The sequence below is a fragment of the Crocuta crocuta genome, unplaced genomic scaffold (assembly GCF_008692635.1).
Source record: "Crocuta crocuta isolate KB4526 unplaced genomic scaffold, BGI_CrCroc_1.0 scaffold118, whole genome shotgun sequence".
Taxonomy (NCBI): domain Eukaryota; kingdom Metazoa; phylum Chordata; class Mammalia; order Carnivora; family Hyaenidae; genus Crocuta; species Crocuta crocuta.
In genome coordinates, this window is record NW_027551558.1 from 7,422,520 (window position 1) to 7,435,513 (window position 12,994).

Sequence of the window (12,994 nt, forward strand, 5' to 3'; positions counted from 1 at the left end):
GAAAAAAAAGTTCATCCCTGGCCAAATCTTTTTTTCCCATTTCCTCAGATAGTTGGGGAAACCAGCACCCATGTTGCTACTCCCTGGCTTTGTACTGATCTCCCAGAGCAGGTAGCCAATCTTGGCTTTGTTTATCGGTGTAGAATTGGAGCAAGGAGCCCTGTGACATATTGGTATGTGGATCACGTGACAACGGAATGAGGAACAAAGACCAGGAGGCTCAGACTTCAGGCAAACAACCAATCCAGGAATGAGAGCTGCTAATATTTCTTGTTTGTTTATCTTTTTTATGCTAATTATCTCCTTCTTGTTCTCAAATTTAGAAGCTGTTGACCTAGCTCAATTTTAGATACTGTCCACCAAATATATGCCTCCACTACAACTTGGGGGTTCATTAGATTAATTAATTAATAGTGGTTAATAAATACTTTGAAATATTTTTATTAAAAGGGCCACCTAAGTCCAAAGTATTATTATAATCAGGTCTAATGAGGTCAGTGGTTTAAAGAGAGGGTTTTAAACCATATATAAACCTCCTCCAATGATCAGTGGTACAGAATGTAGATAAGAAGAGGCAGGTGAGTTTATGTGCTGGCGCTTAAAACCTCCCTCACACAGTGGCAGAGCCACACTGAAGTCTGCTTGGATTGAAGCCAGGTACTCATAGATCTACCAACTAATGGATTCTCAAATTGTTTAACCTGTCTTTTAGGACGAAGGCCACTGCTTTGTTAAAGCCTGGCGTGCAGGGTAGTGCTGAGGACGGGGAACCTTCCCATATCGAGAGGTGAGACTTCCTCTGCAAGTTCACAAACAAGGTAAGTGCTAGCCTTCTTGTGTCTTGTAGAGCACTTACGCTGTCTTTTGAATGAAACCAAGAATAGAGTTGATGGAGGAATGTAGGGAGCATAGCTACCCTATTCTGAGTCATGATCTCTAATGCTCCTCTCATGATTTCTTATGATTTTCTGAGGAGACTAGTACAAGAATGGGAACAAAATTATAATGTGAGTAAGTTTGGAAGTTTGGAGATGGAATGAGTGTGTGTGTGTGTGTGTGTGTGTGTGTGTGTGTACTATACATAAGATATCCATAGGGCCATGTCAATATGAAGTTGGATTAAAAAGAGTTGGGAGATTATAAGGCAAGAGAGTGATTCAATGAACCATAAAACCAAGCCTATGAGAATAATATCTTGGAACTGGCAAAAAGGTATTATATTAGAAATGACTCCAAACTTTTAAAATCAAAACAAATTTCCTTTAGGAAACTTTCAAGTTTTAAAATTAACGAGTTTCTCTTTCAAATCATAACAGGTGCTGTAGGATAAGATTCACCACCATGCTATCCTCTATCCTCTTTTGGGGACTTGTTGCTCTCATTGGTAAGCCATTGATTGACATTTGGTATTGTTTGCAGGCTGTCCACAAATATTTGTAGACAGTCATGAATCAGAAAAAGCAATGATTACATGTAAGGGAGGGATAGGCTCTCTAATCAGACTGGCCATCAATCAACTGCTTATATCTATTATTAAGAGTGTATTCTACTTGCCAAGCAGGTGAAGGTGATATCAGTGAGAATTTATGGACAGTGCCTTGGGAGGCAAGACATATGAAGATAAAATTATCAGTACCAGGCAGTAAATAAGAGTTAAATGAATATAGACAGAAAAGACACTAGTCTGAGAGGAGTTTAGGATGAAAAGTTCACATCTAGTCAGAATGTTGATACCAAAAGGCTTTCTGAAGGGATGTGATACTTGAAGAATGTTTTGTGTTTTGATAAGAGAAGAAAGGAGGCACTGGATGGGTAGAATGCCTTTAGTATAGAAAGGCAGAAATGCATGGCAAGGATTTGGGGTGCAATAAACAGGTCAATGTGATCAGAATAGAAGTAAGGATTTCTGAAGGGAAGGCTAAAAATGTAGGCTGGTGAAATGGTGAGGGACTTTGAATAAGAAAAAAATTGAAACTTTGGCTTAAGAAAAATGAAAAGACATTGTAAACAATGTTCAAGTTTTCTTTATGAATAGAGTGAAGATTGAGAAGAAAGTGTTTCTAAAATGTTTAATTCTAAATTTGAAAAAGTGAGGCAACAGAAAAATGACAATTTCCAAATACGCATATGGTCAAAGGTAGGGGAACATAGTTTAGAATTTTTATTCCTTCTTTAATTCCCAGGTGACAGCAGAGTTATATAGCCAGTAGCCTAATTACAAGCTACTATACTAGCTATGTTTAACTGAAAGATGACTATAATTAAGAAAGAACTGTGTGTTTATGATGTCAACACAAGTAGTTTAAGTCCATGGTCACATTCTAATTCCCTTAAGTCAAACTTCGGTATAAATGAATCTGTTGGGAATCCTGGTTAAAGTGGAGATTCTTTGACCTCAAACCTAAAAACTGGCTCAATAGACCTAGTGTGAGGAGGCCACAGATATGCATTTTTCATAGGCATCCATACATCCATCCGTGCATTCATTCAGAAATATTTATTGAATGTCCACTTTATGTCAGGTATTGTTCTAGGTGCTGAGGAAGATATAGCAGAAAAAAAATGTTCCAGTGAGAGGAACAGGCAAAAAAAAAAATAGAGAGGAATAAATAAAAGAAGAAAGGAAGGAAGAGATGTCAGATGGTGATAGGTAAATAAAATAATATATAAATAAATTAAATTAAATAATGCAAGGTAATGAAAGACAAGGAATGAGGCATTAGTATGTTGCATTTTTAGTATAAGTAGGAAAAAAGTCTCTTTAATAAGGTAATTTTTAAAAGTTTGTTGTAGAATGTTTCTATAGATATAAAATGGGGAAGGGAATAGCATAATTAACTCCCACGTGCTCATAATTAACTCCCATCAACACTTTGCTATTCCTATTTTGTACATCCTCATCTCTGTATTTTTTGTTTTTTTTTTTTTTTTGGTGATGGGGAGGCTGAAATATTTTAAAGCAACCAAAACATCAAAATATTTCACCTGTAAATGTTTTAGAGTATGTGTCTATTATGTATAAGAGCCAGTTCTGTCACAAGAAGATGTTCTTGGGTCACCTTAAGCATTTCCTCCCCCAGACCAGGAATGAGCCTTTTTTCTGAGGAGCACTGGTTTCTTTGAGTGGGGAAATAGTATTTAGAGACCACAATATGGGTACCAGCGGTGCTCCATTGCTATGGGGCTGTTATTCCAGGTCTTTTCAGTGGAGAGAACTTAGAAAGTACATATTTTTTTAAAACAGAAAAATAGTTATGCATTCATACTGATATTTCACATTTATATTTGTGAATATAAAGGATTTATTTAAAATCTTGTTTCCGAGTAACATTAACATGTTTACTTATTTACATATAATCATTTCAAAGTAACTATTATATTTACATATAATCATTTCAAAATAACTATTACCAACCCACAATGATCCTGTGAATATAGTTTAAGATTTTCTTATGATTCTTTATGTTCATAGGATGTATTCCACTAGTTGTATATACTTACACAGACTTGTTTTTAAGTCACTTGAAGTAAGCATTCTCTATGTGTTAATTAAAATTTCAATTTGATAATAAAGTTAGGTTTATTTGTCTTTCACTTTTTAGGATTTTTTTTCTATTTGATTTAATTTTTTAAATCATGGAAACATTTACATGGCTCAAAAATAAAAACTATTAAAAAAGTACATTTACAGAAATCTAACCTCTATTCTTGTCCCCTTTACCACTTCTTACCTTCCCCCATAACTAACAATTTTATTAGTTTTTGGTTCATCTTTGTGTTGTTTCTTTTGAATATATAGGGAAATCACACACATACACACACACACAAAATCATATTTTTCCCTTTTTCAAACAAAGAGTACAATTCTATAAATACTATTCTGCACCTGGAGATAATGTTATAGAATGATATAGAGTTCTTCCTCTTTCCTCTTTTCAGCTGCATAGTAATCTGTTGTGTGGAGGTGGCTTGGCTTATTCAGTCCCTACATTAATGACACTTGCATTGTTCCCAGACCTTTGCTGTTATAAACAGTGCTGAAACAACAGCCTATTGCAAAATCCCCTTCCACAGCAATGTATAAGATTGCGTATTGCCCCATAGCCTCGTTGTCAGAGTACATTGTCAAACTTTTAGATTAAATTGGTAAAAAAATGTAGTGTTTCAGTGATGTTTTAATATGGCATTCTCTCTTGAGTGTGGTTGAGTGCCTTTTTATACACATAAGGATTTTATCTTTTTTTGTTTATTCTTATCTTTTGCTGATAAGGTGTTATTTGAACAGAGTCCTAAAGGGCAGCAAAGCAGCAAATCATGTAGATACCTAGAAAATAGCATTCTAGGCTAAATATTTTGCAACATTTTCTGTAAACATAAAGGCCTTGAGGCAGGAACCTGCCTGCAAGTTGAAGGATAATCAGGGAGAAGAATGTAATTGGAGAAGAGTGCGGGAAGGGAAGGAGAAGTTGAAAAGTGAGCAGAGGCAAGATCAGGTAGGGCTTGGAGGCCACAACTGAATGATTGGAAAGCCATCGGAAGGTTAAGAGAGAAGACTGATAGGATCCCAGGCATGTTTCCATAGACTACTCTGACTGCTGGGGATTCGGCTGCAAGAGTGGAAGAGGGAGGTCAGTTAGGAGGCTATTACAATAATTAAGATGACCCTGGTGGTGGTAGCAGAGGCAGTGAGAAGTGGTCAGATTCTGGATATATGTTGTCAGTTTGCACCCTCTCTCACGGCTTCCATGCCTCTATCTTACATATGATCTATGTAATGGAAATCTATTCATTCATTCGTGTATATTTCCTACACATATTGCAGGCACAAGGTATACTGAGGGCCATGGGGAGTGCCAGTGTGATAGTTCCTGCTGTTTGCCGTCACAAGGGAATCCACTCTGCTTTGAGAAGCTTAATGGCTTTGCTTGTTTCTGCTGCTTTTACTATCTAAATAGGCTTTCTTAGTATTCTGAGTTTACTTGATAGTTTCACTGTCTGACTTCCTCGTGCATTTGCAAAACTCTTTTTTTTTTTTTGCCTGTTTCTTGATGGGAGAGAGTAGATTGTGCCTGTATTTTTATTTGTTTTGATGAGTTTTGCTTTTTATTTTATTTTTTAATTTTTAAAAAAATTGTTATTTGAGAGAGAGAGATAGAGACAGAGCATGAGCAGAGCAGAGGCAGAGAGAGAGGGAGACACAGAATCTGAAGCAGACTCCAGGCTCTGAGCTGTCATGGAGCCCGATGCAGGGGCTCAAACTCACTAACCTGGAGATCACATGACCTGAGCTGAAGTCGGATGCTCAACACACTGAGCCACCCAGGAGCCCTAAGTTTTGCTTTTTTAAAAAGTTAATCTTTAGAGTTGCTTTGTTTTCCTTTTAAAATAAATATTTATAAGAAAGAGTTCCTTTGTGCCCCTAATTCTAAGAGAGTCTCTTTATACTGTCAACTTAGAACTAGACCTATCTATGGTGAATGGTCCTATTTAAAAACACCATATACAGGGGCGCCTGGGTGGCTTAGTCGGTTAAGCGTCCGACTTTCGCTTAGGTCATGATCTCACGGTTTGTGGGTTTGAGCCCCGTGTCAGGCTCTGTGCTGACTGCCAGCTCAGAGCCTGGAGCCTATTTCAGAGTCTGTGTCTCCCTCTCTCTCTGACCCTCCCCTGCTCATGCTGTCTCTCTCTCTCTCCTAGAAATAAATAAAAATATTTAAAAAAAAATAAAAACACCATATACAACACTAAATGAAACAACATAGTTGGTTTTTTTAAATTAATTTATTTATTTTTGAGAGAGCGAGAGACAGGGAAGGAGCTAGAGCAAGCAGGTGAAGGGCACAGAGAGAGAGGGAGAGAGAGAGGAGAGAGAATTCCCAAGAAGGCTCTGAGGTGTCAGGGGAGAGCCTAACGTCGGGCTTGAACTCACAAACTGTGAGATCATGACCTGAACTGAAATAAGGAGTTGAACGCTTAACTGATTGAGCCACCCAGTTGCCCCAACATAGTTTTTTAACATCAAGGGTTTTAACAAACATAATTTCTTATAACAAATATATGTAGTCTTAAGATATAAGTCAACAATCCTAGGAACTATTAGAACAAACTTTTCAACTTACAGAAAAGCTCTTTATCTCTTTTAGCAAATAGACTTGAACAGAAAGTCACTTCATAATGACAAAATAAAAAATAAGAATGAATTTAACTTAAAGTTTTATGGTAAGTTAAATTTTATTTCCAATTTTACTAATTATACTTAGAAACTCAACTTTACAGAAACAGATATAAAATGGATATTTTAAGTTAAAGGCACCCTTCTATCTTGTATTGGTATTTCTATCTTATATGGTATTTTTACCCTTCTTTCTTGTATTCTTAAACAAAGGCAATTGTTAATACAGATGCTTACATCCCAGAAGTATTTGTGTCAGAAGTGTATTAAATTTCTCTCAAAGTTCCTGCTTAAAACTCTAGTGGCAATTTTATTTATTTATTTAAAAATTTTTTAATGTTCATTTATTTTTGAGAGAGAGAGAGAGTGTGAGTGAGGGAGGGGCAGAGAGAGAGGGAGACACAGAAGTCAAAGCAGGCTCCAGGCTCTGAGCTGTCAGTGCAGAGCCCAAAGTGGGGGCTCAAACTCACAAACTGTAAGATCATGACCTGAGCTGAAGTTGGATACTTAACCAACTAAGCCACCCAGACACCCCTCTAGTCGCTATTTCAATTCTGATCAAGATTATAGCAAATGTTTTTGAGGCCTACAAAAATTTGATTTTCATAATACTTTCTACAATGTTTAGGATTAAGTGCTTTATTAAAAATTTTGTGGGAGACACCTGGCTGGCTCAGTCGCCAGAGCATGCAACTCTTGATCTCCGGATCATGTTGGGTGTGAAGACTACTTTAAAAAATTTTTTTTAAGGTTGAAGTAAAGTGGCAAGGAGAAATCTTCTATTCTCTTTTGTCTAATGAGCCATCCTAAGGGTCTTGGGAGGGACTTGGGGAGGAGTAAATCTATGGCTTCGCCCTTGGTTTAGTAATGCACATTATAGCGACTAGAGTCATACTTCTCACAGGCTTCATGTGAATTATTCTGTTCCACAGGCACTTCTAGGGGCTCATACCCTTTCACTCAATCAATGAGCCCTCACCTGCATCCCCGCCTGTACCATGGCTGCTATGGTGACATCATGACCATGGAGACCTCTGGTGCTTCTTGTGATATAACCAGGCTTATTAACTGTGGTGAGTGAAAAAGCAAAGCAAACATTTGGCTTCCCCCTAATTATCATTTTCAGATTCACTTTTAGGAAGTAGCTTAATTTTAAAAAGGTATAATCACTGTTACAGCAATAATATCAAATTAAAAATTAGAAGAAAGCTGAATCCTGACCAGCCTAACAAACTGTTTCTTTTCATTTTCCCACTATTCTTTCCAAACCTTATCCAAATGAGTTTATTTCTGTGTATTGAAATGATTGCTTACATAAAATATTAAATTCTGGCTTTGTTTTTTGGTTTGTTGTTGGTTTTACACTTCATGTTACAGCATGAGCATTTTAAGCAAGTCTCTCGCTCTTTGTACATCTTCTGAGAATCTTGTTCCAAAGTCTTCTTCATGTTATCCCAGTATTAGAAAGTCAGCACTGGAAGCAACAATAAGATCAATCTAATCCTACCTCCCCAATTTATAGATCTGAAAACTGAGGCTCAGCAAGAAGAGACTTCCCAAGGGTCTGGAACTAGGTAGTGGGAGAACCAGACTCAAATTTAGGTTGGCTGAGTCCTAGTTCAAGAGACTTCCCAATGCACCAATGTGGCAGGTAGCAGAAGATCAAGAAAGAGAGCAGAAGTGGTATCTGCTTGGGGTTGTGGACCTTTCAAGGTTTATGCAATTAGAGATTGGAAAATGTCCTAGCACAGTCCCAAGATGTGGTCAGGCGCTGTGACTAACTTACTACACTTTGAAAGAGGGTTTTCTTCTGGAGTAACAGTTTATTTTCTATTGACTTAGGGATCCGTGGTTCTGAAATGTTTGCTGAGATGGATTTGAGGGCCTTAAAGCCTTACCAGGTTCTGATCAAAGAAGTTGGGCTGAGGCATTGTGTGGACCCTGCTCTTATTGCAGCCATCATCTCCAGAGAAAGCCATGGTGGAGCCGTCCTGCAAGACGGCTGGGACCACACAGGACTTAGATTTGGCTTGATGCAGGTACTTGGCAAGGAACTTTCAGTCAGTCCCACTTCATCCTTCTTTATGGAGGCGCAACCCAAACTGGATATTTATTTGCAGTACTTCCAGGCTTCAAAACACCTTGGTACTTCAGCATTATTTTTACTTCTGTATTTCTCTAACATGTCTTTGGTTATTTCATTCAAGATTTATCAGTTATTGGTTGTCTCCAGTAAAAGTATTTAATGAGTTTTAAAATTACAATTTGTAATTAATAACATAAAATACACTTAATTGAGAAAATCTTATAAAGGACATTATTAAAAGTGTCCATTGGGGTTCATAAAGTAGTAAATTTCATCCATGTAGATCAAAACACTATACTTAAGTTCTATTTGAACCAACTTGTTTTTTTTTTTTAAAGCAAATTGGAGGAAGGCAATCCAAACTATCTGAATGTTTGTTTCCAGTCTGTATTTTTTAAAAAATATAGTTTATTGTCAAGTTGGTTTCCATATAACACTCAGTTCTCATCCCAACAAGTGCCCTCCTCAATGCCCATCACCCAATCTCTCTCTCCCCCACCCCCATCAACCCTTAGTTTGTTCTCAGTGTTTAAGAGTCTCTTATGGTTTGACTCCCTCCCTTTCTGTAACTGTTTATTACCCCTTCCCCTCCCCCATGGTCTTCTGTTAAGTTTCTCCTGAGATACATATGAGTGAAAACATATGGTATCTGTCTTTCTCTGAATGGCTTATTTCACTTGGCATAATACCCTTGAGTTCCATCCACATTGCTACAAGTGGCCAGATTTCATTCTTTCTCATTGCCATGTAGTATTCTATTGTATATATTAACCACATCCTCTTGATCCATTCGTCAGTTGATGGACATTTAGGCTGTTTCCATGATTTGGCTATTGTTGAAAGTGCTGCTATGAACATTGGGGTACATGTGCCCCTATGCATCAGCATTCCTATATCTCTTGGGTAAATTCCTAGCAGTGCTATTGCTGGGTCATAGGGGAGTTCTATTGTTAATTTTTTGAGGAACCTCCGCACTGTTTTCCAGAGGGGCTGCACCAGTTTGCATTCTCACCAACAGTGCAAGAGGGTGCCTGTTTCTCCACATCCTTGCCAACACTTCTTATTTCTTGTATTTTTTATTTTAGTCATTCTGACAGGTGTGAGGTGATATCTCATTGTAGTTTTGATTTTAGCCACTCTGACTGGTGTGAGGTTTGTATTTCTTCCAGTCTCTAATTTTCTGTAGAAACCCAGACTTTTAGCTGTCCCAGTTAGAAACAAATTTTTATTTTTGACTGCAAATATCTAGACATTGAGTGCTAATTACTTGTTTTGAAACAACTTTTTCATATATTTCTATTTGAGAGCTCAATTAACATTATGCCACATTAACATCTCCTAAATCATACTTTGTTTCTCTGACTCTCTTTTCTGTGAGAGAAAGGACTATAGAATTGATCCTATGGAGATAAATTAAGGGGGTTGAGACCACTGTCTGTGTACTTGAACACAGGAAGAAAAATCAGGAATGGCGGAAAAATGTGTTGCTTCATCCAGATGCTGACGTTATTATCTGATTTTCCTAGCTTGATAAAAAAATTCATCACCCTGTTGGTACCTGGGACAGCAAAGAACACCTATTGCAGGCTGTTGGGATTCTAACAGACAAAATTAAGGCAATCCAGAAAAAATTCCCCACATGGAGTGTGGCTCAGCATCTCAAAGGTAGGCCATATAATGTGTAGCTTTGTTAAAAAGAGCAGTGAGTGAGACCCCTGAAGACCAGATGTGCCCTAGGCATCCCTGGGAGTATTCCCATGGGGTCGACAGTGGGCATGGGAGGAGCTGCCAGAATACTGCACTAGTTTTCTCTGAACCACTGAGTTACTTTGAGTGGACTTCCTTCCCAACTTCCATTTCCCCTTCTGCCAGGTGTTGGCATTCTCATTACTTCTCTCATTGGTTACTGGGCCACTGAGTGATGCCTTGAGAATTAATGCCATAGTTTAAAAGAATATGTTTACATTCCTCTGATAGTTTTTTTTCTTGATGAAAGAAACTATTAACCTCTTTATGAATTGTTCAAATAAACTTTTACTCTGTGAGCATTCTCAGTGACATCAGGGCTTTAGCTACCATGACATGTCCAAGTGGAGATTTCTGCTTGGCTCATCACAGATCTCAAGTTCAGCATCTTCCAGACTGAATTAAGTCACTAGCTTCTCACCATAAACTTGCTCGCTCTTCTGCATTTTCTGTCTCTGAAAGGTGTCAAAATATGTCTAGTCATCCCAGTCAGAAAAACAGATTGTTTTCTTAGGTTCTCTGGTTCTTTCTGTCTTCACACCCAACCACACCAAGTCCTATTAAGTCTACCTCCTATAAATTTATGGTATGCATATACCTCTCTCCTCCCACACTTTAACATCCTCACTTTACTTTTTAAATTTTTTTCTGAGGGAGAGAGACAGTGTGAGAAGGGGAGGGTCAGAGAGAAAGGGAGACACAGAATCCAAAACAGGATCCAGGCTCTGAGCTAGCTGTCAGCACAGAGCCTGAGGAGGGGCTCAAACCCATAAACCATAAGATTATGACCTGAGCCAAAGTCGGCTGCCCAACTGACTGAGCCACCCAGGTGCCCCCATCCTCACTTTAGAATAAACAATTTGTTTTTTCTATTTCAAGGTCCTTGAAGTCAGGGATCAGGACTAGGGAGCTTTTTCTCTATACATCAGAGCAGAGCACAATTATGTTAAACACATAAGGAACTTTTGAAGATCAAAATTCTTGGGTAAAATACACCTAAATATACACATATCTCTACAGAGAAATGATTACATCTTGGGTACCATTGTGCACCCTGAACGCAGTGTGGCACCCATCCTGGTACACAGTAGGTGCTTAAAAACATTTATTGAATGTCTAAAAAAGTGAGTGAATAAGTAATTTTTTTAAATGAGTAAGTTATTTAATGACTGAGAGAATGTTATAAGCATTCTCAGACTGATTTTCTGGGATCTCCTTTTGCCAGGCCTGGACTGTATAAGAAGCAAATATGACTTTTGTAGCAAGAAATACAAAAGCCTTCAAAAGGAGAGAGAAGGAAAGCAATCTGGAATTTTCCCAGAGATTCTTGGGGTAGTTGATTCTTTGGGGAAGGAAGGAAAGGGGAAGGAGGGTCTGGGACTGTGTGCTTTGAAAGATTTGCCTAGGGGGGCTTATATCCTGGGAATGCTCAAAGCTGATTTCCACTGAAAGTTTTAATGTTTCAATATGAATCTCTGTTTCATTTCAGGTGGTCTCTCGGCTTTTAAGTCAGGAATAGATGCTGTTGCAACTCCAGTGGACATAGACAATGACTTGGTCAATGATCTTCTCGCCCGAGCTAAATTCTATAAAAGACATGGCTTCTAGGCAAAGCTCTATGGGTGGGCTGGGCTGGCAGGTGGTCAGGTGGCCTTTCTTTGAGAGTTTGATATAGATGCATTATACTCAACACTGGCAAAGAAATAGCTGCAATTATGACAGAAAATTCATTTCTCAGTTTCCTTAATGCAAATAAGCATTAAAAAAAGGAAACCCACCCAGTTTATAGTATGGTTCCCATGAAATGCACATAGACCTATGCATAATTATTTTGTTGTAGGTGTGAATATCATGGTAACTGACACATATTCCAGTGAGGCCTTATTTTATCCCATGATTTCAATGGGATAAACTGACCCCTTGTTTTACTGGAATTGCTAACAAGAGAGCCTGACCTGAGCTTTTGCCTTTCTCCAAGTATCTATCTGAGCCACTAGGGCTTTGATTGTGAGATATGCCTACTCATAAGCCAGTTAGCCTGTGGGACAATGGAGAAGCTAGAGATGGAATTCTGGCTTCACAAGAAACTGAGAGCTGACTATGGTAAAGCTGATCTTCTGAAAGTGATATACACCACATCCCTGGCTCACATCAAGCTTCTGTGTCTTCTTCCTCTTGTTTGCTGAAGATCCAGGGACTGGCTTCTATTTTCAGTAACTGCTGCCACACACTTGTTGAAGAAGTATACTTCCCACAAAACATGGCTGAAGATAAGCATATAGGACCTGACTGAGTTATGGTTCTTTAGTTGTAAGCAAAAGTAACCAATTTTGGAAAATTTAAGGAATAAGTGGCCATTATGAGAAGGCCATCAAAAGGCTCCCAGAAACAACAAAGTCAAGGACATGAAGAGAAACCAGGCAACTCTGGGCAGGAGGAACTGGTTGACCTTAGTTGATAGCATTCCCATTGCATGACTGAATTAGCACTCTCCCTACATAAATAGACTCCGGAGGCTTTCTCTCCCATCCTTTCATCATTTTGTTTCACTTTCATGGTCCCAGGAGAGAGACTCTGATGGGCTTATCTTGGGACATCTACATACCTATGCCTTGGCTACTTTGCTCTTTGGTCTTGCCCAGACAACCCAGTTGATGGGAAAGAGACAGTTCTCTAGAACAAAACTTGGTGCAGTTTGTGGCTTTCTTTCCACACTCAGGAGAGGACAGAAATAAAACATAAAGCCCTGTTGGAGTCTCAAAGTCCCTGACAACATGGCTCCTGTTTGGCCATTATCTTCTTTTGGGAATACTTGATAAAAGGTTTTACTCATTACTTCTCTTTCTGAGGAGGAATAAAAATTAAACCCATCTACCTCTGAGTTCCCCTGGAGAAAGCCAAGTAAACTATTCTCTGCTCAACAACCTCTCAACTCAGTCTAAAGATTTGACCAAGGCAGAACTGGGACTCTGTTTCACAGAGAAGAGACA

At 38.4% G+C, this 12,994-nt stretch overlaps 1 protein-coding gene across 2 annotated transcripts; it reads left to right on the top strand.

Annotated features, from left to right (window-relative positions):
• Positions 1 to 336: 336 nt before the first annotated feature.
• LYG2 (lysozyme g2) lies at positions 337 to 12,753 on the top strand. Of its 2 annotated transcripts, XM_077749243.1 has the most exons (7): positions 337 to 578; positions 713 to 818; positions 1,317 to 1,384; positions 7,105 to 7,245; positions 8,015 to 8,211; positions 9,785 to 9,923; positions 11,494 to 12,753. In XM_077749243.1, the coding sequence occupies exons 3-7, from the start codon at positions 1,342 to 1,344 to the stop codon at positions 11,610 to 11,612; spliced, it is 639 nt and encodes a 212-aa protein (XP_077605369.1). In that variant the 5' UTR covers positions 337 to 578; positions 713 to 818; positions 1,317 to 1,341; the 3' UTR covers positions 11,613 to 12,753. The 2 variants fall into 2 exon arrangements, with proteins under 2 accessions (XP_077605369.1, XP_077605368.1); XM_077749242.1 differs by lacking the exon at positions 337 to 578 and having other exon boundaries at positions 632 to 818.
• The last annotated feature ends 241 nt before the right edge of the window (positions 12,754 to 12,994 follow it).

Bases quoted from the DNA above. Each gene is read 5' to 3' on its own strand.
- LYG2 (XM_077749243.1), top strand. From the start codon at position 1,342: ATGCTATCCTCTATCCTCTTTTGGGGACTTGTTGCTCTCATTG. The intron at 8,212-9,784 runs GTACTTGGCAAG...TGATTTTCCTAG, and splicing joins TTAGATTTGGCTTGATGCAG to CTTGATAAAAAAATTCATCA. The intron at 9,924-11,493 runs GTAGGCCATATA...GTTTCATTTCAG, and splicing joins TGTGGCTCAGCATCTCAAAG to GTGGTCTCTCGGCTTTTAAG.